We start from the raw sequence: 26178 nt of genomic DNA, 5'->3' as shown, positions 1-26178 counted from the left end.
AAAGAGCAGCGCATAATTGTTTAAGCATAATTGCTGGACTCTTAGCATAATACAACATTCTAACTAATTTCCTCACTTTATTATGATGCACTGCTAGCATCCTGAAATGATGAAAAACACTCTGGCATACTCTCCTGGAAAGACAAGCCAGTGAATGACCATGCAAACCTATCACTTCTCTCACTCTGCAAGGATCTAATTCTTGCAACAACTTCATTTTCTGCTTCAAACTTTTCTTATTAAATGACCGTATAAAATCACAAAGCAAATTGATGGAATCCTGTCGTACACTGCAAATACTACTACACTTCCAGGTGTACACAGGACCCTTAGGAGGTCTCCCTAAAACCTCATTACCTAACACCTCTTCTATCTCTGTTGTCACAAGTTTTTCTTTTTCAACTGGACAACCATCTTTCACTTCATAAGCTCGACCACTGGTGTCAACTGCATGCACCAAATCATTATCCTGGAAATAACTCTCCTCATTAAAAAATGCCTCAGAGCTTGAACTATGCATCCATTCTCCAGAAAAAACTTCACAAAAATTACTACGATTAACTATTCTCTTCCATCTACTATTTCTTTTGAAATCATAAATTGCTTTGTTTAGCTTCCTAATTCTATCTGTTGACCTTTCTTAATATTTTTTAACAAATTGCCAATTATCCTGTTGCGGAACATTCGTTTACGAATGTCCCTAAACTGTTGTTTCCTTCTACTTTCATGCATAGAGTTATCTCTTACTCTAGCAGTAACATTTTTCATTGGCCTTTCCTTTCCGTTTGAATTGCTTCTCCTTTTCTGGACTGAAACATTTTCTGTAGTAATATTTTTTTTACCACAGATATTTCTTATGAATGTTTTTGTACTCTTACCCGGTGCTTTCTTGGTGACTTGACAAATCTTTTTGTTAGAGGACTGCTGCTTTTTTTCATTCAGCTGCTGTCTTTGACGTTTTGCAGCCTTTCTCACTCTTTCTTTGGTTGGCATGCTGAAATCTTGAAATGATCTGCAGTTGAATCTGTGGTAAAATATAATAAAAAATGTTATTAACCACTATTACCCAACAGTAAATCAATACCAGTCATCAAAAACTTAACACATTACTTAACATTTTTACATAGAAGATTTTTTTGTGCATGGCAAATTTAGAATACAGAAATAGCAGAAAAGAAATGGAATTTATATTAATTTTACCTGTGCTGTTTTATATGTGAATCTGATCTAATTTTATGAGCATATTTTAATATTTTATTGAAGACACTACACATAACCTGTTTTTGAAGGTGTCTTTATTTTTAAATTAAACGGTTTACATTTTTACTTTTTATTTATTATAAATTTATAAAATAAATGTTTATAGTTCCATAGGCTCAAGCACGTCAGCTTCCCATCCTATGTCATACAATTCTGACAAATCTGCATCCTCATCACGTTCTTCTTCATCCTCAGGATTTAAATCATCCAAAGGATCAACATCCACTGATGTTTCAATTACGAGTTCAATGATGAGGTCGAAATCAATTAATTGCTGATTGTCGCTCATGTTGATGAATTTCGTAGCGCACACTGCATCGCAAAATGCGATGCTGTGCGCGCTACGAATTTCGTTTGAATAATTAAATTGTGTACTTACCTGCAATTATCCATATGCCAGTTTTTAGGTCCCTCCACCCTGCCCCTCCCCCTCCCCGCCTCCCTGCCCCACCGTAACTCTCTCCACGGCCCGCGGCTGTGAGGAGGTGTAGCCTATGTCCAATTTTTCAGTGAACAGGACTCATCTCTTCTTAACCTTGGATAAACCTCACTGACTCTGTGTCCCCTGCACATAATTAATAATAAAAGGGGCAGATTTATGTTAACTAGCACATCCCCAGGGATGCACCAGTTAACGTGCACCGCTGCTCTGCCACCCATGGTGTGCCGCATTTACAATCAGATAGGACAAAGCTGCGTCAAAACCATGCGCCTGCTTGAAGCAGGCATAGATCTTGACGCAGGTAGACTGAAAGCTAAAGCAACAACTAAGTGTCGTGTGCAGAAGTTGCAAAAAAGGAAAAATGGCGTTTAAACCGGTAATGAGCCCATGCTAACTTAACACAGTGTAAAGATATCCAGGATCTACATCAGTTTGGGGTTCACGAACCTGGCAGGTACAAGGCACTGAGGCTTTGCACCGTGCATGTCTCATCCCAAATCATATGTTGTTTGTGAATGAAACAATTTCCCAGACCAAATGCTTTGGATTGGCTACTTCTAAAAAATTAAACACCCCTACTATCCCGGAGTTAGAGGAATATGATGGTTGGAGTCATTTTACTCGGTTGTCCATTAGTGATTTACAGGCCCTACTCCGTAATTCTTCCTTTAACATTTCCAGTATAAATCCAAAAGGTTGGCTGCTTTGGCAACGTGCCTTATCCACGGTTTAATAACGCTGCCTTTTGCTTTATATAAGTTTTCAAATTGTATGAAATATATACCAATAGGTCGTTATGAACCTTTAGGTAGTGGTTTTCTTCATGAGATCTGGTCGCTTCCATACACATACAGATGTTTCAAAGATGATCAAGAAGTTTATCTGAATGGAGAGGAATGCACTGAGACGCCAGATCATTCACTAATGTGTACGCACATACAGTTACACGGTTCATGCAACAAAGACCGACCAAATATGGCTTGCGTGTTGCAAGGCACGCCAGTTCCTGCTATCATCCCCACGTTCAAGTTGTTGGAAAATGGTAGTTATTTGATGCTCAATAATGAAGATTGTTCTGGGTTAATTAAAAGTATTCCTTTTATCGTAACAGTAAGTGAACGGGTTATTTGCTGCAGAAATGTTCTATTTCCTCCCACACATGAACATAGGGAGTTTTCAATCTGGCCACAAATACCAACCTTGGGAGCAGATTTCAACTGCATGGCAAGAATAAGGGCTCTTTTGTCTCAGAGAGAGGTGGCCTTGAGTTCGGCCCGTGAAACTTTCGTGCTTCACATAGCGAACACCCGTACAGAGGTGCAGGCCCTTTTAAATACTGATTTGCCTTTGCATTTCAGCGAGATGGTTCGGACTATCTTTAACGCGTCCTCCACAAAGGCCCTGGCGCATTTTTTTAAAGTTGTTAGCAGTGGTCTCGTGACTTCATTTGAGAAAATCTTTGGAGTCATCCCTGCTTTCTTTCATTCTATTTTTTCCACTTTGTTTGGTGGATTCCCAGTTTTACTTGCATTAGCACCGGACGCTCTTGTGCTTTTTTACATTTTTAAATATGGATGTCCCTCCTGTGCAAGGTCCCGCCCTGCAGCTGCTAACGCTGTTCCGCAATCGCATGCTTGAATATTATGGCACAATGCCGTTGGCGATATTAAGCACGGCATATGGATTATCTTTTCGATTCTCCTACTTCACCTGTGTCCAGCCTGTATTTCACTGCCTGACCTGTGATTTCGATTGGGCCATTAATTTGTGTCTCTGCGGACCGGTTTCTCCTGACGTCGACTTTAATCAGCTGATGAGTCCTATCATTGCTCACGAGTTGGTTTGTCCTGGCGAAAGGATTATGGCTGTGGCATTGATGCATGGACTAATTGGTCCCTGGAATTTACTGGCGGCAACACAGTCTTTCTTGGAACAGAGCTTTCTTGAAAACCCACCGAGCTGTCCTCTGATGGTGATAGAGGATCCGGTGCTGGGAGAGCACGTATGTTCTTTTCCGCTTTTAAATTGGATGGCTGAACTCTTTTCGGATGAAGACGGTGACTTCCTATTGGAGGCTGTTGCAGCTTATTTTGCATACACAATTATGTCATAGACCTTTTTCATGTTTGATATGCTGAGTACTAGCATTTCATTGACAATTCATTGACTTATTTGTCAAGTTTTTATTATTTAGCTTGCCTATTGGCTTAAGCCTCGATAAACTAGTTGACTGTTTTATTTTTTCTTAGCATTACATTTTGCTAGTTTTTAATGTTTTACCTTGCGGACCGTGCACATATAAAGTTGCAATCTGCTCTCATGAGAGGGCACTTCTATTACCTTATTTTGTTCGTTTCCGGATCATGGAGGGGTGTCATGTAGATCCTGGATATCTTTACACCGTGTTAAGTTAACATGGGCTCATTACCGGTTTAAACGCCATTTTTCCTTTTTTGCAACTTCTGCACACGACACTTAGTTGTTGCTTTAGCTTTCAACCTAGTAGTTCATCATGGTTTACATGACAATAATATGTTATTGCTCTACTATCTGCTTTGCTTCTTAAACTATATCTGTACAGCGAGTGCTGAAGTTTCAAGAACAACACGATACAGAATTGTTATGAGGTCTGATCTCCACGACTTCATAGTCATAACATAAGTGCAGCTTCTGCCAATTCTGGGCATGAGGCGGGTTTTCTATTGCTCTACCGAACACACACATACACAACACTTGATGCGGTTCACATGAAGAGAGAGCTGGTGTATGCTGATGTGATACCTTCAAATCTAGGACACTAAAGTATAGGCACGCCCTAAACTAACCCAAAGAGACCTTCTTAGCAAATAATATAATATGTGTATTAGGCAGGGTGAGATATAAGTGTTGCTAACTCTTATTCATTTACAGCATGTTAACATACTGTCACCATTCGCTTTTTATGTACTAGTAACTATGCTGGTAATTTTGCTACTGATAATTGTGGTAGCGTTCTAGTGTTCCTGCACAGGAACAGGATTTGGGGATATTGTTTGCTTGGCGCCGACCGTTGAGCAACAGCTTAGCCCCGGCGCTCCGGAATAAAGATAACTAAAAAACATTTAAAGACGTACGTTCTCACATTATTACAATGGCGACGAAGATGTGTACTTGTATTATCTAAGATACTACGCCTGAGAAGACGGCATTAGTAAATAAACATTTCAAATACACATGTGTTCTTCTTAACTCCATGTTCTGGTTTGTAATGAATATATAACGACCGAGTGTTCATGAGTTCCACGTATCCTGAGGTACTGTAAGTTCATATTCTGGATTGTCTAAACATTGAGAGTTTGTTATATCCAATGTGACACTGTAGCTAGCTTGCTAAGGGGTTTTTCGGTACTAAGGTGAGTTTTGGGGCACCCTAATTCGCCGAGGTTCCAATCCTCTGTGCACAGTTCTGTGTGAGAACAGAAACCCTGCGACAGGGGCACCCCTGAGCCTTGCTGGAGCTTCATCACACTTGCGATACAACTCCAGCAATGCGCCACCTTTACGGCACAGATGCGTCAATTATTCAAACGAATTTCGTAGCGCGCACTGCATCGCAAAATGGGATGCTGTGCGCGCTACGAATTTCGTTTGAATAATTAAATTGTGTACTTACCTGCAATTATCCATATGCCAGTTTTTAGGTCCCTCCACCCTGCCCCTCCCCCTCCCCGCCTCCCTGCCCCACCGTAACTCCCTCCACGGCCCGCGATTGGATGACTGGCACATCCCTGATGATACGCCAGTCATCATAAATCTATCCCTAAGCTTCTTATCTTGTTAGAGATGAACCGCCATATGTATCATCAAAGTTTTTTACATTTCCTAAATAGCGAACTTTAAGGAATAAATAGCGATTCTTTACCATTCCTAGTTTGCGATGAGCTATTTGCTAATTACAAATTACCCATTCATTTCCATGGAGCAGGAGGCCCATAGGAATGAACGTGCAATTTGCGATTAGCAATTAGCTCATCGCAAATTACGAATTGTTTCGAGGGTGCAGGGGTGTCTCAAGAACACCCTGCTGCACCCCTGAAAAAGAAATTTGGGGGCATATGGCGCACATACATTTTGAAAACATTCCTTTACCTCAAAAACGATTTTCAACTCATAATTTGAAAACACTGCCCACGGGGAAATGACTTAAAATGTCCTCAAGACACATGAAAATGTTTTTTTAAAGCCTTTGCAACTTTTTTGGGTCACTTTTAACATGGCTAAGTAACTCAAACAGTCAAAATCTAAATTTACCATGCACAGGTGGGAGCATATTTACAAGGAATTTGCTCCACGGAGAAAGGTCTTTTAATTTAATATTGCAAAAATAACATCAGAGACACTGAAATGCCTTATAAAGAAGCATACACCATTATGTCCTTGTCATAAATTTTAAAAGCATTCATTTTCCCCAAAAACGATTTTCAAGTCATAATTTAAAAACACTCCACATGGGGAAATGACTTAAAATGTCCTTAAGACACATGAAAGCGTTTTTTGATTGCCTTTGCAGCATGTTTCGGTCACCTTTAACATGCCTATGTAACGCAAACATTCAAAATCTAAATTTGCCATGCACAGGTGGGAGCATATTTACAAGCAATTTGCTCCACAGGGAAACGTCTTACATTAAAATGGGAAAAATAACATCAGAGACACTCAATTGCCTTATAAAGAAGCATACACCATTATGTCCTTGTCATAAGTATTAAAACCATTCCTTTTCCTCAAAAACGATTTACAAATCATAATTTGAAAACACTCCACAGCTCCTATGCACATAAAAACCCTGTCAGTACTAATACTTCACATTTTCTCCAATTACAATTTCTCAAAGAAACAAAATCTATTTGTAAAACACTTGAGACAAAGCAACATTTGAAAAACACAACTTTCTTCATAATTTTCTCCTTAAAGCACACTATTTTCTATCTAAATTAAAGAAATCTTTTCTCACCTTAGCAAATACTTTGAGTTTCAAAACAGTCTCAGAAACACACCAATTTGTCTTCAGCAGAGCAAAAGGTATGCACTCCAGAGTCTGCAGCTATCAAAAGCACAGAAATGCTGTAATTCTTCACACATATCTCTCATGTCACCCAATCAAAACTCTTCCCTCACTTTTTTTCAAATCAAAACCCTTCCCCCCTCTGCCCTCTCTGCTTTTTTGCATAGAAACCACCTCTTGCAAGACCTCTGGTGTTTGCAAGTTCACACAACAATGTTGCAATTGAACTCTGAACTCTCAGTGCACCTGCATATCCAGTGCATTCTTCCATTTAATGATTTTTTCTTCGCCACTCAAAATACATCTTTCAACGAACTCATCCATGCACCCTAACTTTCTGTTTTCAGCAATCAAAATCCACCAATCACTGTTACTGCTTCATTAACACAGAAACTCCACAGTTTTTTTCATTTTAAACTCTTATTTTTTCAACTGCCATTTCATTGCCACACTTCATCTGACTGCAGCAGAACCTTCTCTCGCCATGTTTTCTGTCTGGATTGTTGGACATAGTTACATCTATTGGGCTCAGAGGTACGCTGAAAACAGGAATTTACCTAACCTCAATTTACAAGATGTGGAAATTAAGTGGTTTGGCCACAGAGGATTAAAATGTCACCAATTGATACCATTGGTGAAAACCTTTATGCATTTGCCAAAACCTGACCTGTTAATTGTGCACTGTGGAGGTAATGACTTGGGCACTTTGACTGGGGTAGGTCTGGAAATGCTTTTAAAGGACACCTTTGAGCAATTGATGGCACTTTTTCCTCAGACTGCCTTGGTATATTCAAATATATGCCAAAGACAGAAATGGAGGTGGTCGAACCAATTTTGTCCACAAATTGAGAAGTCGAGGAAGCATGTAAACAAATCTGTTTCAGCTTACATGAGAGACCATGGAATGGGCTCCTTGTACAACAATAACTTGCGTTACTACATGCAAGATATCTACAGAGGAGATGGAGTTCACTTCTCAGATGAGGGCAACAGAATTTTCATTCTGAATTTAAGACTGTGCATTGGTACCTACTTATAAGTACCTAAATGTACCATAAACCCAAAAGCTCTTCTCAGAGCTACCCTACATCTGATCACTCACAATTATTATTTTACTCTAACTTTTTTCACTAATTTTCAAGAAAGTACGCTCCCCAGAACGCTTCCCGGTTCGCGAACCGGGCGCTCCCCACGCAAAAGAACTAAAAAAACGATATTTTTTTTTTTTGCCCTGCGAGGCCCTTTTAAAGCCTCCACATCAAACCTAGGGGGTCAGGGAGGATCTACTATGCCCCCTTATGGTCATTTGCCCCTTCGCTTTGACCTCCTCTTGTCTCTCGATCCTACCGAGAGACAAGATGGCGGCCGCTACGGACTGTTTGGAATGTTTACAGACGCCGGAGAACCAATCAACTTCGCTTCACAAAGCTCCGTAACGCGAAAAGTCCGCGAACCGGAGCGCTGCCCGGTCCGCTGTTACAGATATATATCTTTTTTTGAACGTTAATTTCTCAAAATCCACTGGAGCACATATATTGAGACCTACAAAAGGCACATCGGGCTACCAGTCCCTACAATTTTGCCAAGTTTCGTGCAAATCCATTCAGCCGTTCGGGCTAAAAGTGAGGCCAACCGCCCTATGGAAAACTCAATGTTAAAAACACGTTTTGGGACCCCCCTTTTTTCTCGGCCCCCCTTGACGAAACCCCCCCAAATTTTCAGGGGCTGCTCAGAAACAAAATGTTCCATTTTCCTGAAAATGTCAGCCAATTCCGTCCACAAACGCCAAAGTTATTAGACATAGAATTTTCAAAAATCCCATAGAGAAAAAATCCTAACTATATATACCTACTGGCGACCGCCAGTAGGTAATATATATATATATATATATATATATATATATATATATATATATATATATATATATATATATATATATATATATATATAACGGTAATAAAGCATACCTCTACAATGCAAATCCTACCTGAGGAAGGACCCAGTCTTGCTCTCGAGTTGGAACCCCGTAAGGGATGTCAGACCACTTTGTGCAGGGACTTCACTTTCTAGTGTCAGCGTGGAAGCTTCTACTCTGTCTATCTAGTGTTGATATGGTTCCTTTATACTATAAAGATAGCCTCTGGGTTCCTTACATAATCAAAATGTTGTGAGCACGATTATGTAAATGAGCCTTAATCAATACCTGCAATTATGCAAAGTAGTTATTTTGCCCTAGATCAAGATGACCATGACTTTTATACAGAGTATGTTAATCCTGTAATGCACGTCATGTGCAGGGACTTTTCTAAGAATCCTCATGCACAATAAATGAGGCTAGTTTCAATGAAACCGATCAACATTTATTCCGGAACTTAACTGGGTAAAAGGTCAATGCTAGAACAGTTATGCAGAGCGTGGTAGGACACATGTAGGTAAAAGGTTGTGTAGCTACCTATGCCTAGATTGGGGTATATTGGGATACATAGCACTGTTAAGAGTGGGAGGGAGTTAGAATAAGTGAGAGTGAGAGGCAGTGAGTGTAACTGAATGTGGCAATGACTGAGTAGGAGTGAATAAGAATAAGTAAGGTGTGCTTATGATGTGAGGGAGAATGAGGGAATAGAGAGAGAAAGAGTGAGAGGAAGAAGAAGAATCACTGAATTAGAGTCAATAAGTGGGAATAAGTGTGGATGAGTGAATATGAATTTGAGTGACAATGTGATATTATGCTTTCAAGTGCACAGATGCCCCTTACATTCTGAAGATAATTGTTGCCATATAGAGGCACCCATGGCAAAACATCTGTGCTGGCATACTGGAAGCAATTCCTTGCATAACAGGCACCTGTGACAGAATTCTAGAACTGGCATAATAGAGGTAACAGTTGGCTTATAAGAATGCTCATGGTGAATCCTGGCATTGGCATACCCATGGTATTTCTTGATACAGGGGTCCAATGTGGGAAACCGATGGTGCTGATATAGCGGAGGAAATTTATGCCAAAAGGGTGCCCATTTCAAAATACTGGTGCTGGAATATTGAAGGAAATTCATAAATGCATGAGGAAGGACAACTATGAAACCATAGGGAGGGAGAGAAAAGGACAGAGAACCCTTCCCTCTCCAAGCCCTACTATGCACAGACTTCAGCCTGTACAGGGGTCCTCGTGGAGAGGCCATTGCATAAACATACCCAAGTTTCCTTATGTAGCTAAGTGCAGAGTAGACACAGTTAGGTATTGTAATAATATCTTACTTTACGTTTAAAAAAAACTTAGAGATTCACTGAAAAAACTAAATATTAAATTGAAGTTATAGTTAAATGAAAAGGTCACTTAAAACTCACTGTTTTAAACAAAAAAGTCAGTATAAGGGGATTACACTACTGGATAACCCCTGCTCACCCCCTTGGTAGCTTGATACGAGCAGACAGGCTTATCTCAGAGGCAGTGTGTTAAGCATTTGTGAACATACACAGTAATACAGTGAAAACACTACAGATGGACACCACACATGTTTTATAAAAATAAGTATTCTTTATATAGACTTAACACAAGACCACAAACAACAAATATCCACAATACTATACTTAAAGTGGACTTAAAGTTGGTAAAATTTGCTTAGATCAAGTTGGTGATAAATGCAACACAGTTCTCACAAAAGTACCTGGATGCGTAACGCAAAACAAACAAAAGGCTCGCAGAGTGGGAGATAAGTCGGTTCCGTGCTTCAGGGGAGTTGATGCGTCGCGCCTCAATGCTTGTGCAGAGAAGGGGATGCGTCTTGATCCTTACCGGAGCGGAGGTGATGCGTAGATTCTCGTCCTGCAGCCTAGTTGCGATGCGCAAGATGGCGCCTCGATGCAATGTGACCCTCCGGGTGTGATGTGAGAAGGTAGCGCACTTGGTGTGACAATGTGAAGATGATGCGTGCACGCCCGGTGGCCGTGCGGCAAACTCTGTAACTTTGGAGCTGCGACAGGCCCTGCAACACGCTTCTCCGGCGATGCGACGGCGACCTTGTGGCGGCGACACTCTTCTCCGGTGATGTGTCGGGTAACAGCTTTGATGAAGTCACGCTTCTTAGGCGATGTAGCAGAAACCTCTGCGGCGGCGACACGCTCGACTGCAACAAGCTTCTCTCGATGCGTTGCGCTTCCAGTTCCCAGCGACACGCAGGCTTTTGTAGACAGAATTCCCAGCAAGGAAACTCTGAGCGGAGCTGGAGGAGAAGTCTTTTGTCCCTGAGACTTCAGCAGGAGGCAAGCACAAGTTCAAGCCCTTGGAGTAATATTCTGCAAGATTATGAAAGTTCTTTGAAAGTTCCTTCTCCTTTCCTTGGCAATAAAGAAAGCACTGCAGGCCAACCCAGCAAACAGCACACCGGCAGTCCAAACTCCTGCAACTTCCTTGGTTCTTCTCCTTGGCAAAAGGTTTGTCTTGTTCCCAGAAGTGATCTAAAGTTCTTGGGTCTGGGTCCCAATATGTATACTACTTTTCTCTTTGTTCTCTGAAGGTAGAGAGGCCTTTGCCTAGTCTAAACCAGTTCTGGTCAGTCCTGGAGCACTTTATTTACATGACCTTTCCTTCCTTTCACAGTGCAGGGCAGAAACATCAGACGCACCACAGGAGGTGAAGCCAGCATTGTGGAGGGAAGGCACAGCCCTATTCAGGTCCGAGGTGCAACTCCTCCCTCCCATCTAGATGCATATCTCTCTTTTCACCACTGGGCTTACTCACCCTGTCCCCTGTCACTCAAACTCCAGACAAGGAATACACAACCTAGCAGAGGCAGGCTTGGATAGTTAGGCAAGAAAATACCTGCTTTCTAAAAGTGGTATTTTCAAACACAGAATGTTAAAACCAACTTTACTAAAAGATGTATTTTATCATTCTGAATTCAGGCATACTACATTCGAATTTCCACCATATTCCCTGAGTCAGTTAGGATTATAAGATGTAATAATCAAACTGGCTTATGGAGAACAAGTAGCCTTGCAATAGTGAGAAACAAAAATGGCTGTAATTCACTATTAGGACATGCCACACACACCAGGGCATATCCTACCTTATCCTTACAATGCACCCTGTTCTTGGGCCTACCTTATGAGTGTCTGATATGAAGAACAGGGAAGGTTTATGGACTGGCAAGTGGGTGCACTTGCCAAGTCGACATGGCAGTCACAGACTGCACACAGGCCCTGCAATGGCAGGCCTGAGACACACTTTACAAGCCGCTTCTGTGGTTGGCACAACCAGTGCTGCAATCCCACCAGCAGCATTTGATTTACAAGCCCTGGCCACACATGGTGTACTGTACTAGGGTTTGACAAGTAAATCAAATAATCCAATCATGGAGTCACTAATTGGTACATCAATTTAACATAGGGAGCACTCACACTGTGGCATTGAATAGCAGTGGCACAGTGCCCAAAGCTTATAACCAGCAAAACAGATCAAGAACAGAGGAGGCAATCAGTACAAATGGAAGGGAGACTCATGCCAATGATACCAGGTTTAACACATACTATGTGTAAAAGTACTACTAGAGAGCCTGAAAATAGGGGCTCTGGAATGGCTGCGGCTACATGCTTCAAAGAGGGAATTCTAGCCTCAACACAAAAACATGTGGAACAACAAATCTCTGAGAGTTGGCTTTGCTCCTGCATTTTTTTTTTTTTAAAGTAAGACTGAACAGTGAGATCATTGGTTTTGCACCAGGATGTTTCCTGTGAAATAAAAATATTCCATGCCTGCTGAGTAAAAGCAATACGTTCTCCTTCATTGCATGTATATGGTACCTTTAAAAATGGCTATAAATCTTTACTTTCCAACTCCCTAGTTCAAAGTTTACTAGGCCACGAGTGTGTTCATGGATTCCCTTAGCACCAACAATGTGCCAGCCATAGAAATGGCAAACTCATATTTTACAAATACCCTTACTTGTAGATCTCTAGTTTGTAGCATATCAAATTGGATTAAAGTACCACTATTAAGTTGCAAGTCCCGTGGACTGAATGTATACATTAAAGAATGGTGCGCCATAATGTGAAGAGAGAGGAGTCAGATGAATGGTGCATAGGAGGACTGCGCACAAGGCAAGTGCATGCAGAAACGTGCAAGTCAGAGGCCCAGTAGTGGTAGAACCAGCATTACTATAGCATCAGCGGTGTCTATAATGTATAGAAGTGTTATTTCACTATGTCAGTTTTGTTGGGCAGAGACCTGATACTGTGGAATATGTCCACTGACTCACAACTGGCTTATCAACTACATCTTTTCATCCAAGGAACCCCACTGACAGTGCTTCAGGAGGAGAGTTGAGGTATCTCTAATTGGGGATGGTGGGTGGTGCCTCTCAATGAGATAAAGATGGGAGGAGATGATTGATTATGGCTGTCTGCTGCTTTGCAGCACCATGAGAAAATCCTGCGAAGAAAGTGCACTTGCAGTTTCTGATCCAAAGTGACATATTAGATGTGAATTAACAGGCACATGAGCAACGCCATTAAATGGCTCTGACTGAAGAAGCATAAAACTGGACCTTGTAGATTGCCTATATTGAAGGGTGGTCCCAAAATAGGTGGTAAATGTTTAAGACCTGAAGTATGAAGGAGTTTTCTCTCACTTTCTACATGGCTATTGTCTGGTGACGAACCTTGATTATATATCCTTTTATATTATAGCTGCCAATTGTTAATGACACTCTGAGTGTGGTCCCACTGCTTGAGTAGGGAAGTTCAGGGACAAGACAATGGTGGCCAAATTTAGCCTCCTTTGGCAAACATAGGATATCCAAACCTCAGAGTCTAGTAGGGATAGAATCTAAAGTGGGGCATGGTTAGTTCCAGTATCCTGCTGTGAGGGCCGCGAGTAACTAATCCCTAGTTTAATGCACTGGAATTGACATCACAAGCCCCAGAAAAAGCAATTATTGTCACTGATAAGTGATGACTAGGTTTAAGCTACATTGCACTTTAGTAGACATGTCACATTAATAGAGGTCTCCTTACAGAACAGACAGGGAAGTACAACCAGGAAAGAACCGGGATACCACCAAGTGGTACTATACCACAGAATTACAGAAAACAGCATAGGCAGCAGTCTGCAAAGGTGTGTAGTGAGCATGTGCAGGAAAACGGGTCCTGAACATTTACACTAACAATACTCAGTTGCATTTGGGATTACAGTGCATTTGGGAGGAGGTAGTGTGAAATCAACTTCAAATTAGGCTTATTTAATTCTTGCTGGTTTCATTGATGGTAGTTTTCTTTGGGCACTGGTGTGCTACCCGAGCCACACAGATAGGCTAACCAAAACGGTCACAAAGCTCAGTGACCAATACCAGTGACAAGGGATCTCACACAGACCCCTCCCCATACCCACTGCGTCCATGTCTCCCCTGTGGGGAGAAATGCTATGGATGAAAGTAGCTAATCAGCATGTGTATTTCAGATTACTGCTCAGACCCGAAGAGTCAGAGTTGTATTCATCTTGGTAATTCCTCTGTGCTCCAAGTCACAACCCATATATCGAGCAATGGTTCGCCTGGCTTCTTTGAAATAGTATAATATTGTAAAAGAAATTACAGTTTATCTTATTGATGAGTTACTAACTAAATATCAGTTATTCATACTATTAAAATGACAACTACAATTGGTGCTTATCTCATTTGTATTTGATAGAGAAAACTAGAAAAGACAAAAAGATAAAACATACCAATGTGCTCTTTCAATCTTCATATTCTGTACCTTCATATAGAGAAGGGCTTCATAGGGCTCAATTCTCAAATATGGTCAACTAGAAGATATACAGGAATGCTTGACTAGACATAGCATTATTGGGAAAACACATATATAAGTCAAATTACACAGAGGATTATGATTAAAAAATGGTGGTCAAGTTAAGCGGTAATTGTGTCCGTCCATCAAAAGCACCCCTCTGTGTGCTTGAGTGCGGTCAATGTTCACTTCTAAATCTATACCTCAGCAATTTGCAAAACTTACCATATTGGGCATCATTGAAAGTGCCTGCCAAAGACTTGCAGGAAGAATTATCACCCCCACAGACTCCACACTTGTCTCGCCTTGCTTTGGAATTCAGCACATGATCACACCCAGCTTGCTACAAGAGAAAAACAAATGATACATTAATTTAGTTTCATGAATTATTGCTTTTCTTTGGGTGTTTGATTCCATGTTGCATTCCTCAACTGACAAGTTTTTCAGTATGAAATACGATAACAGTGTACGCAATAAATACAATTACTCAGTATAACCTACTGTCTCACAGCTTGCTCAACTGTGCAATTAGAAAGAAGAGTCAGATTTGAGTCCCTGTATAAACATTTAAGGAAAACAGGAGTCATAAGTCAGCTGCCCTACTGAGTTGTGCATCACGTTCGTTTGAGATACAAGCGATCATATTGAGCAACTCTGTCAAACCCTTTTGACCCAGTCAATTTCCCCTTTCTTCAGCAAGTTTGCATCATTCTATTTAGCACAATTATATGAACAAATTACAGCACTCGGTGCTAATGCTGTGATAAATACGTACTCCTTCATTGCTAATTCTTGTAGAACAATCCCCTGCTAAACGCAATATCAAGCAGTATCAGTAATTTTCCCCACTGCGCCCCAGGTCCTTGATTTCTTTGGCCGTAGGTACCTGGGAGTTCACCATCTGTGGTACAACCAAAGCTGAACCTGTAGCTGTGTCCGTGTCCCAGAACTATGCATGTATGTATCAGGATGGGGAAGAGAGGCAAATCACCCATGTGCTATTCCAAGGCTAACTGAGGTGCCACAAGCAACCTAGACAGAACGAGGCAGAAACCCAGTTTGTGAATTAGTAACGTTCTGACCCACAGGTACCACTGCACCCAGAGTCTTGCATAGAAAGAGGACTATAGCTGCAATTGGTTACATTAATGATTGTGGGCAGAGACATGCTAGGAAAGCCCATGGCTTGATGAGGTAGCAGGACTGGATAACGATCACAGGCAATAGTGCAGGCTGAAATCAGAAGCCTTCATGCAACATGCCATCAGGGAATCAGGGCATCTGACCGACGCGTAAATGGACTAGCGGTCACCTGGAATACAATGCTAGAGGTCCCTAATATGAACTGGGTTGAAGAAAAGTAATGTTAGATACTGAATAGTGAAGAAACATGCTTTGTTAAGTAGAGAAGCACAGTGAGAAAGAGCAAATATGTAGAGTAGAATCCTGGAGACGGTTGGGAAATCGCTCTGGAAATGGAGACCCAGTTCTGGTGGGAGTCTAAAATCTATAACCAGGAGAGAGATACAATGGTGTAGTGACAGACGTCTGCTTGCTGGCTGCAGTTGGGAAATCTCAAATCAACAGGGGGATTTAGAGGATCAGGAACACGCTTCTGCCTGTAGTGTCAGCAAGGGAGCTGGAAGGTACGTAGGAGCTGGAGGCTACGTAGAAGAGCGTAGTCATCCATTGAAAAATAGAATGTATTTCGAAACACGAAAACCCCAGCAATATTGTCTTCCAGTTACACAGACTGGCTGTGAACTTCACTTGGAAAGAGATGGGAGGAAAACAGAAGCAGAGAACTTGGAAATCTGAGCATTCTTTTTAAAGAGTTATTAACATAAGCCTCAAATATTTCAAGAATAATTAGAAAAATATGCAGTGTCACATGGAGAGTTATAACCTGAACAGTCGGATCGTACCTGCAAAGTGGTTGAACCGTGATTTTATGTAGCACTGTCATATGAAATGATTTGCATGGTTAAACGTAAATAGTGGTCTACAGCAGTAGCTCTTAACCTGTGATTGCTGGACCACTGGGGGTTCACAACCCCTACTCAGGGAGTCCGCGACTGTTTAGAAAACAAATTAATATTGGCAGAATAAGGAAGTATATATACATAAAACAACAACATTTAAATTTTAAAATACTCTCTGTGAAGGAATTTGAAATTGGAGCATACAAATTAAGTTGGTGTCCTTATTGTGATTTATGTAAGTACAGAAACAGGAATCTAGATTGGCTGACTTGGTGCCCCAAGTGAAGCAGTGAACACAGACAAAAAGAGAGTACGCATTTGGAGCAAAAAAATTTAAAATTATATGCTGGAGCCCAGCATATCACTTCGTTTTTCAGAAAAGCTCATGCCTTCTTCCTTGATTATGTTTTTGCTTACATAAAATAAATATGCTATAATATGTGCAATTGTTTCTGCAATTTTGTGTATTGTTTTGAGATTCAAATCATAGAAATTGCTTAAGTGGGGGTCCCCGGGTTACAGTCGTGATTCAGTGGGAGTTCATAGAAGTCAGATGGTAAAGAACTGTGGTCCACAGAATACAAGGCTGGCAGCAAGAACTGCTCTAGATCACACATAACTAAAGATTAGGATTTGAAAAATCCATTATTACAATATGTGGTTATTTCAAGCTTTACAATACTGTGATATTTATTAGTAGCCCATGTTCATACTAGGTAATTAATTTGAAGAGTCACAAAAAAACTGGCATATTGAATATTCTCCAGTATAATATTAACGAATTAGACTGGAATTATCTAATTTAGAATGAACTTTGATTCCCTTCAGTATGGATGTCAGGGAGTTGATGCAACACTACTGGAGTTTACTATACTATTCATTAGAGAACTGTGGTACTTTTCTGAACTTTTAAAACCCTCTGTGAAATAAGGAATTACTGGGGTTCAATTCCTCCAGTAATTTCTTAAACTGTCCCATATTTTCCCCAAGAGAGTTGAGGTCCCTGGGAAATATATCATGACCGGTGATTTTTCACCAGGCTGAAAACTGTGCTTAACGGCTCGACCGGAAATTCTGAGAAACTCAAGATGAAGGCCTTTTAAAGGATCCAACCAGTGAGTATAAAGAGAAGCTGATCAATGCTAGTGACAAGTAAATTGCATTAGAGCAATAGCATCATTGTGCTAAAAAACAACACAATTAAGCAACCACCTGACATCTGCAAGACAGTTTATGTGCAGTGAGTGATGAAGACTACTTAACAAATATTTACCTAAACGCATCTTATGTTTTATTTTAGGTGCAGGTTGTGGTATTTGTAGGGGTAAAACGTGGAAAGTCAATTAATTATAATTAGTTAATAATTGATAATTATGTGAATTGTGTAATTATTATACATTTTAAGTGCAAGTTGTTGGGCTTTTAGGGGCATAGGGTGTAAAGTTAACTAGGAAATAATGTATTTATACATAACTTAATTGATAACTATGTAACTTGTGAAGTTATCATATTTGTTAAGTTATGTTTTAGGTGTGTGTTCATTAGTTTGTAGAGTAACAGGGTGGGAAGTTACTTAAATAATAATTAGTTAAATAAATTAAGCTTAAGTTACTTTAGTTTAAAGAAAGATCAAGAGTTAGCCTGTCTCAAAAGATCAAATGCTTTGTTTCAAACTGAACTGAAACAATATTTTTCATGCAACAACTTCTACAAATTAAATAAAGTCATTTTATAACAAATTTAGAAGCCACATCTATTGTGTTGACCTAAATATTATTCAACAATGTGTGGCTTTATTCTTAATTACGCACAAAAGGAGATAGGCCCGTGGCGGGGCTGAGGGAGGGCTGGACCCTATATAAATCTAACACACACAAAAAAGTGCCCCCTTCTTAGTCTACTTATAGTCAAATCTCAACTGGGATCAAATAAACAACTTCATTAAATCTGGTCCGGTATATTTATTTATACCTCTTAGTCATATGATTTCATACAATGATGGCAGAAAAAGAATACACAATACAAAGAATTACCTACAGTCTTACTCAATAAGCATTTAACATGAAACGTATTACAAAAATATCACAAAAATAACATCAACAAAACATCCAACAAATAATGCAAATTGCAGTTAATCGATTTTGAAATATATTAAACTCCCTGCTCGAGCAGGGAGTGACTTAGAGGCACCGGTTTAATGCAGCAGAAGCAGACCGTATAACCAGAGAACGAACAATTCTTGGCATAATCGGAACTCGCGAGCTCAAAAGAAAGACGAGCCCGATACACGTGCAGCCCCAGACGGGGCGGAAGACGGGGGCGTGAGGCGGCACCTCGTTCTACATCAAAACAGGTGGACGTTGCCATCACTATCAAAAAGAAGAAGTATCTCATCGTGATCACTGCAGCTGAGTGCATGACAGGATTAAAAGCATAAAAGAAACAGATATTCCTCCGCTCCTTCTCGCATCGCAAGACTGCTCAGAGTAAGATTTTTTTTTAAAAAAAGGTGTTCCATCTGAGACCTGAAGAAAGGATTGTGTGCATGAATAGAAGTTACCACAGGTCACCCACATAGGAACATACAGAAAAACGACAGAAAAATAACAGAGCCCTGATGATGGTTTGGGCACTCATGGCCCGAACTTGAAACGCGTCGGCAAATCTATCAAGAGCCGATTATAACATCTAGTGTCTCTTTTGATAAAGTGATCGTGCTCGGGAAGGTACAGAGTACAGTACAGAGTACAGTACAGAGTACGGTACTTCGGCTCTAGATATCACTATGAATTTACTTTTGATTTTCTCAGGAACTACCAAACGGATTTACACCATTTAACAAAAAGCACAATCTGCGAACCAAACTCTACCTTTTTGCCAAATTTGGTGTAATTCCGTTCAGCCATCGGGCTGTAGCCCTGGCTAAAGGACCTGTGGAAAATTGCATGGGGAAAACACGTTTTAGGATCCCCCTTTTTTCTAGGCCCCCACTTGATGAATCACCCCCAAACTTTCAGGGAAGGAGCGGAGGGGTGCAGGCCATTTTCTTGGAGAATTTCACGTGTATTCGTCCACCGGCGCCAAAGTGATTCCAAATAGAATGTTGCTGATTTCCTATGGAAATTAGGTCCTAACTACATCTACTGGCGGACGTCAGTAGGTAATATATACCCTTTGCGTGTTTTGCACGTTTGTTTCACTGATTTCTGATGGCTGCCAACACTTCCTGGTTTGGAGTGTTGACAGACAGTTGACATCCAATCAGCATGCAGCTCGTGCTTGGTAATGTAAAAAGTACAGTACAGAGTACAGTACAGAGTACAGTACAGAGTACGGTACTTCGTCTCTAGATATCACTATGAATTTACTTTTGATTTTCTCAGGAACTACCAAACGGATTTACACCATTTAACAAAAAGCACAATCTGCGAACCAAACTCTACCTTTTTGCCAAATTTGGTGTAATTCCGTTCAGCCGTTCGGGCTGTAGCCCTGGCTAAAGGTCCTAAGGAAAACTGCATGGTGAAAACACGTTTTGGAACCCCCTTTTTTTCGGCCCCCACTTTTACGAATCACCCCCAAACTTTCAGGGAAGGAGCGGAGCGGAGCAGGCCATTTTCTTGGAGAAATTCACGTGTATTCGTCCACCGGCGCCAAAATTAATCTAAATAGAATGTTGCTGATTTCCTATGGAAACTAAGTCCTAACTATATCTACCTACTGGCGACTGCCAGTAGGTTATATATATATATATATATATATTCACTGAAAAAACCATAGGTTATAGACCATATATAGTTAGGAATTTGCATTTACAAAACCTTGAAAATTCACTGAAAAAACCATAGGTTATAGACCATATATAGTTAGGAATTAGCATTTAAAAAACCTTATTTTACTCACACAAAACCATTGAAATTCCATATATAGTTAGTTGCACTAACTATATATCACGCACCCGCAATCCACTGCTGATGATGTCACATATTACATCATTCATGACATGGTCAGTGACATCACTAATGACATCACTGATGACATCTCAAAAAAGTATTGTTTTTCCCAAATGATGAAAACCCCTCCTTCTTTCCTCACTCTGACTTTCATCATTGTGAGAGGAAGACCTTTACTACTATATGAGAAATGGCTTCATTGGTAGCTTCAGCTGGTGGACCCCCACCACCACCTCCACCTCCTCATGGGAAGAGAGGACCACCTCCCCAGGTCATTACCAACACTGAGGAGGAAGATGAAGAAATGGATGAGGAGGGAGAAGAACCACAGTTCTTAGAAGAGGTGCCCCGGGTTTCCAGAAAGAAAGCCAGTTTCATCTGGCAGTTTTATTCGATCCCTCGTGGCCAAAAAAAAGTCAATGCGAGGTATGTCACCTGCCGCATATGCAAAGAACAATTATCAAGAGGGACGGACAAGAACTATAGCTACGGAAATCACACAATGCACAGGCACATGACAAGGAAGCATCCACTAAATTACAGCCGGGCGGAAATAAGGGATATGCAGGACAATCCAAGACCAACTCCTGTGGCCAGACCAAGATTACCAATTGCATTAACAACAGAAGAGGCACGGGAAACTGTGCCAAATATACAAGAAAATTTTAGCCACATGATACACTCTTGTATGCACTGTCGTGCGTTGTTAGCGTGTGGCAACATGAGCATCAATGCTATAAACCTGGCGTATGAACACCATGATTGCCCTAACCGCCCCCAGTAATTTTTTTTTTGCTCCTGTTGAGCCCTTTTCAACGCCTGTTTTTTGTTGTTCCCCCCCCCCCAAAAAAAACCCAAAAAAATATAAAATCGTTCAAAAAATACAAAAAAAACAAAAAATAAAAAAAAAATATAAAACAACAAAAATATAAAAAAAAAAGTTCTTTTCAGAACTACCTTCCCTTTCAAAAAAAATTGCTAGAATGTTTAGCACTCTGGCAAGCTCTATTTCTTTTGGTTCGCTCCCGGGTTAGCTTCCCGGTACGCGGACCGGGAGCTAACCCAAAAAAAATAAAAAAAATAAAAAGAGTAAGTATAAGGAAAGTAAACAGAGAGTGATGTTAAAAGAAAGACAGCTATAGGGAGTAAAGAAGAGATACTGTTTAATAGATCTATTTACCGAAGAAAAGACGGAAGAGGGTATAATTGTGAAAAACAAAATAGATAACGAAGTGAAAGAAAAAAAAAGAGAGTATAACATTAACAAAGAAGAGTTTCTTGGAGAATGTGAGTGAATGTTCAAAATAAGATTAAAACATGAGGAATAACAGAGAGAAAAAATAGAAAACAGAAAACAAAAAATAACAGAAAAAGATTAATTGAAACAGCAAAGAAATGTAAGTAACATAGAGCCATATCATCAACATAGGCAATAAAAGTTTTGCAGCTTTTATTGGCAGAAATGTGTCGCTAAAGCTGCTTTTAGCGGCAGAAAACTGCCGCTAAAACCACTTTTGCACCAGTTTTCTGCCAATAAAAAGAGCAATAATTTTATTGTCTGTATTCATAATATGCCCCTTAGTGTGCTTCAACTACACAGAGAAAGCATTATGAACAAGTAGTGATAGAGTGATCAGTCAAAGACACTAAGAGTTATAGAGACGGAGTGAGTGAACAAGAGTGAGGAACTATGAGAAGAGAGGGACTGAGAAAAAGAGTGGAAGGAGTTGAGTAAGTAGGTAATAGAGAAAGGAATGAGGGAAGTAGCAAAGGCAGGAAACTGAGGGTTAAAGAAATGAAGCAGTGGAACTAATAGTAGGTGAATGTGATAGAAATGTAACGAAAAGAGTACAAAGCATTTACCTTATAATTGTCGTTAAATTACTCACTTTTTGTTTTTATACTTTCAATCTGTGAAAGAGAGAACAAACATTTCAAAAATATTAAAACATGTATTTAAAAATTACAAAAGACAAGGGAAAAGATTGAAGGACAAACAGTTTTTCAACAACTTTGACACTTACAGAAGCTTCTGCTTCTCCAGGCCCCCTACACAGTCCTAAAGATATACATTTTAAACTAACAGTATCTTGATGCAGATGAAGTGAGGCCTATCTTAAAACATGGTGCATCTTTTGCATTGCTGTTGTCTCAGAAAAGTGTCGCAAGACACTAAAATTTTAAATAATTGCTTCAGGATGCCAATAAGATGTGTCATATCCAGAGGTTTGTTTGAGGTGAGGCCTACTCAGGGTTGCAGATGAAATTTCGAGTTGTTGAAGAGAATAGAGGACATAATACATGTAAAGGTCTACCAATGAAGTGAGTCATGTCCACTGCACTCTTGAACAAAGTCCAAACCTCCTATGTTTCCCTGGACAGACCTAAACTTGATCTGCACAATGTGATTCGTAATGATAGGAAACACAGGTGATGTAATTGAAATACGTGCAATTTATTTTGCTCATTTCACAATCACATCACTTGTGTTTCCTTTGCTTAGGTATCTCATTGTGCAGATGTAGTCTAGCATATGAAAGAATACGCAGAAGTGCAGCACTGCATGGAACAACTTTGACACTTACAGAAGCCTCACCTTCTCCATGCCTCCTACACAGTTCTACATATACATCATAAATGCAAACAGTACAGAATTAATTATACATGTTAAATGGTTTATTTTTGCTGTTCTCAGAATGTATCAAAATTCACTAAAAACAGTGACTTGAAGGTATTCATCATATAACAGCGGGGAAAAAAAAACACAATCAAAATGATTGTGTTTAAAAAACCCATACAACATAAGAAATCAGAATTCAGAACTCCTTAAAGTTAACTTACTTTCCATGACGTCAAAGGATGTCCTATGAACAGCTTACACTCTTTTGTGCTGTTATTACTTTCAGCCCGCCACTTTCTGAAAGAAAATCTCCATCGTTTTTAAAAACATGTTACATGCAATAAATGACTTCTTGCTCTCTACCACAAGTTTCCACAAGGCCAAATCTTGTCAGACCCATTTATAACTCTTGGATTTCTTGTAAGCCAATCCCGTCATTTGGCATTTCCGCAACTTTCAGAATTAAAATGTTGAAGATCATTTTCACAATCCTGGAATAGTAATATCTTCCCCTTCTTGCTCAGTCATGTTCTACATTTCCTATGACACTGATACTGCTTACTATGAAGCAGACTTACACTAACTCTATGACTACTACAATTATTTAATTCTCTACATCACTTTCAATCACAAAGCAATGTAAAACAGAAGACAGCGTTGCAGACTTACATTCCCTCTACTCTATGTTTTGATTGGCTGCTTCAATTAGCTTATAAAAAGAAATAGTTTTTCTGAACTCATTCAAAGTGCATTTATTTCTCCATGACGTCCAGTCTTATGGTTAGAACTTATGTCTCTGAACTACACTTATCCTCAAGGCCAAATTGTGTAGGAGACATTAGAACTTCTTGAAATTCCACAGAGCACATCCCAAGATTATTTCCCTAAAATGTTGGTTTTAAAAACACCAGGTAAGAGTTTTTAAGGTCATACGGCAATTTTTTTTTGAAAATTAAAACAGAATCTGTTGGGAATGTCCACATCTGTTGAACTGGCATTACTAGCCTGAACCTTAAGACGTGAGCACCTAATAAACTCCGTCTCTGATCTCAACTTAATTCGTGTCCTTTCTTGACTTTCCTACAGAATCGTTGCAGAATGACCAGCCATTTCTAGACTTTAAATAAGCTGTGTAATGTCCTGATGTTATTGAAGGGCCGTCATGATATATAATTGCTGCAGTTACAAAAGTCCTTCCTGATATTGACAACTGCGAAGCTACAAAATTTTTAATTAAAGTTGTCAATTTTGTTCCATCAGGCCTACATCGTTGGAACATTAAAATGACATACTGGCCATATGTTCGTATAAATAATGTGGACATCATTTCAGATTTACATTGGCTACACTCCATTTTGTGATCAGCTGCTTTTACTAGCTTATTAAAGGAGACTGATTTACTGTCTGGCAAAGTTAAATATATAAATCTTTCTGAGTCTACACTAGTAGTACTTGATACCATACAGTTCTCGCAGTCATGCTGCCATTGATAAGAAAGCCCAAACAGCTGATCTACATCTACACCTTCAGCATGCAATACATCAAGCATATACATTAAAAACTCCTGACAATCTTGCTGAATATTTTGAGAGAATTGTGTTTGGCCTGAACATCTGTCTAACAGATTTCGAATTTCAGACACACTTTCTATGTTTCTTCTATCAGTGCTACATTTCTCTAACACAGAATTTAACAAACTGCAAAATCTTTGATCAGAATTGACCACAATCTCTTCTTTTACATTTTCTAGAGAAAACAAAACATTAACCACTACATTAGCATAGCAGTTGACACCAGAACTGTTTTCAAATTGAAAACCAACAACATCTTCAACAGAATCCTTTTTGTTTCTGCTTGTAATTTTAGGTTCATCGACTTTTCGTCTTTTTGCTACAACCTCCCCAGTATTGGTCACATTTCTTCGTTTCCGGCCTACCACACATTTCTCAAACAAAGGATACTGAGGCAAATGTGACGCATACTCTCTTCTTAACCTATTGTATTCCTTAACACAATCTAGATCCGCACAAATGTTTGTGACATCACACTCAATCAAGTACAATCCCGATAAAGTTCTAACTCGTGACAATGCCACGTATGTCATACCCTCCTTGAACACAGAACTGCCAATATTCACCAATGCACAGTCTACACTTAAACCTTGCGATTTATGGATTGTCACCGTATATGCCAAGCAAACAGGAAACTGCTTACGGCGAACATATAAGTCTTTTACAAGCAAAAATCTAGCAGAGCAACGACCAATTAGCTGTACTTCCTCAATGCCATCAAATTAAATTTTTAAAAATTCAATTCCATCTCTATTTCTGTATTTTACAAAATCAACAACATTACCCATTGATCCATTTACCAGACCTCTTTCAACATGTAAATTCCTTCTTAAAATTATACGGCAGTTCAAGCACACATTCAGAGTCTTTTCAAAACCTGCAGTTTTAAATATACTCTTCTCTAATGAATCCAATTTTGTTTTCAGATTCTCAGACAAAATAATTGTTGATCCCATATGCTCTACTCTGTCAATAGCTTCCAGTTTCACAATCTCTTGCTTTTCTAAATGCAACATTTTGTTGTTGAATTTGGCACATTCCGCAAGAGTTGGCATCAAACATATTCCAGATTTCTTATCAGTAATTTTCTGAAAAATATTCTCAGGCACAACATCTTGTTCTGGATATAAATTTGACAGTAATCGTGCATGTAAAGCTTCTTTCCCATGCTCGGTCACTTTTCCAATTCTAACATCTTGTAGAATAGTCTTGTAAACTTCATCCTTCGCCTGACGCATATTTTCATGCAGTTCAGCATAATTGAAGTTTAACCATATATTGACGTTGCCAATGCTGCCTAGGCACTTCCTGGTATCTTCATGCGTGAGCATTTTGAACACAGGTTGCCCTTTCACTGGTGTCAGCTGCAGAAGATCTCCGAAAACAATGATGTGTTTGCCACCAAATAACACATCATACTCTGTTTTGAGAACTTCTTGCATCCTCAAATGCACAAAGGCAAGCATGACATTGGAAACCATGCTTACTTAGTCAATGATAAGAAGTTTCATTTTCCTCAAGATTCTT

The 26178-nt window shown here is 39.8% G+C and overlaps 1 protein-coding gene across 1 annotated transcript in view; it reads right to left on the bottom strand.

Annotated features, from left to right (window-relative positions):
* Positions 1–26178, bottom strand: part of ADAMTS20 (ADAM metallopeptidase with thrombospondin type 1 motif 20) — a 1463844-nt gene that overhangs the window by 823818 nt on the left and 613848 nt on the right. Inside the window, exon 15 of the mRNA XM_078648053.1 lies at positions 14751–14868. Within this exon, the coding sequence (XP_078504179.1) occupies positions 14751–14868 (118 nt within the window). The remainder of the gene's footprint in view (positions 1–14750; positions 14869–26178) is intronic.

This window comes from Lissotriton helveticus, chromosome 1_1, assembly GCF_964261635.1.
Source record: "Lissotriton helveticus chromosome 1_1, aLisHel1.1, whole genome shotgun sequence".
NCBI classification, from domain to species: domain Eukaryota; kingdom Metazoa; phylum Chordata; class Amphibia; order Caudata; family Salamandridae; genus Lissotriton; species Lissotriton helveticus.
The sequence above is the reverse complement of the archived record's forward strand: the minus strand, read 5'-3'. Positions and strand labels throughout refer to the sequence as shown.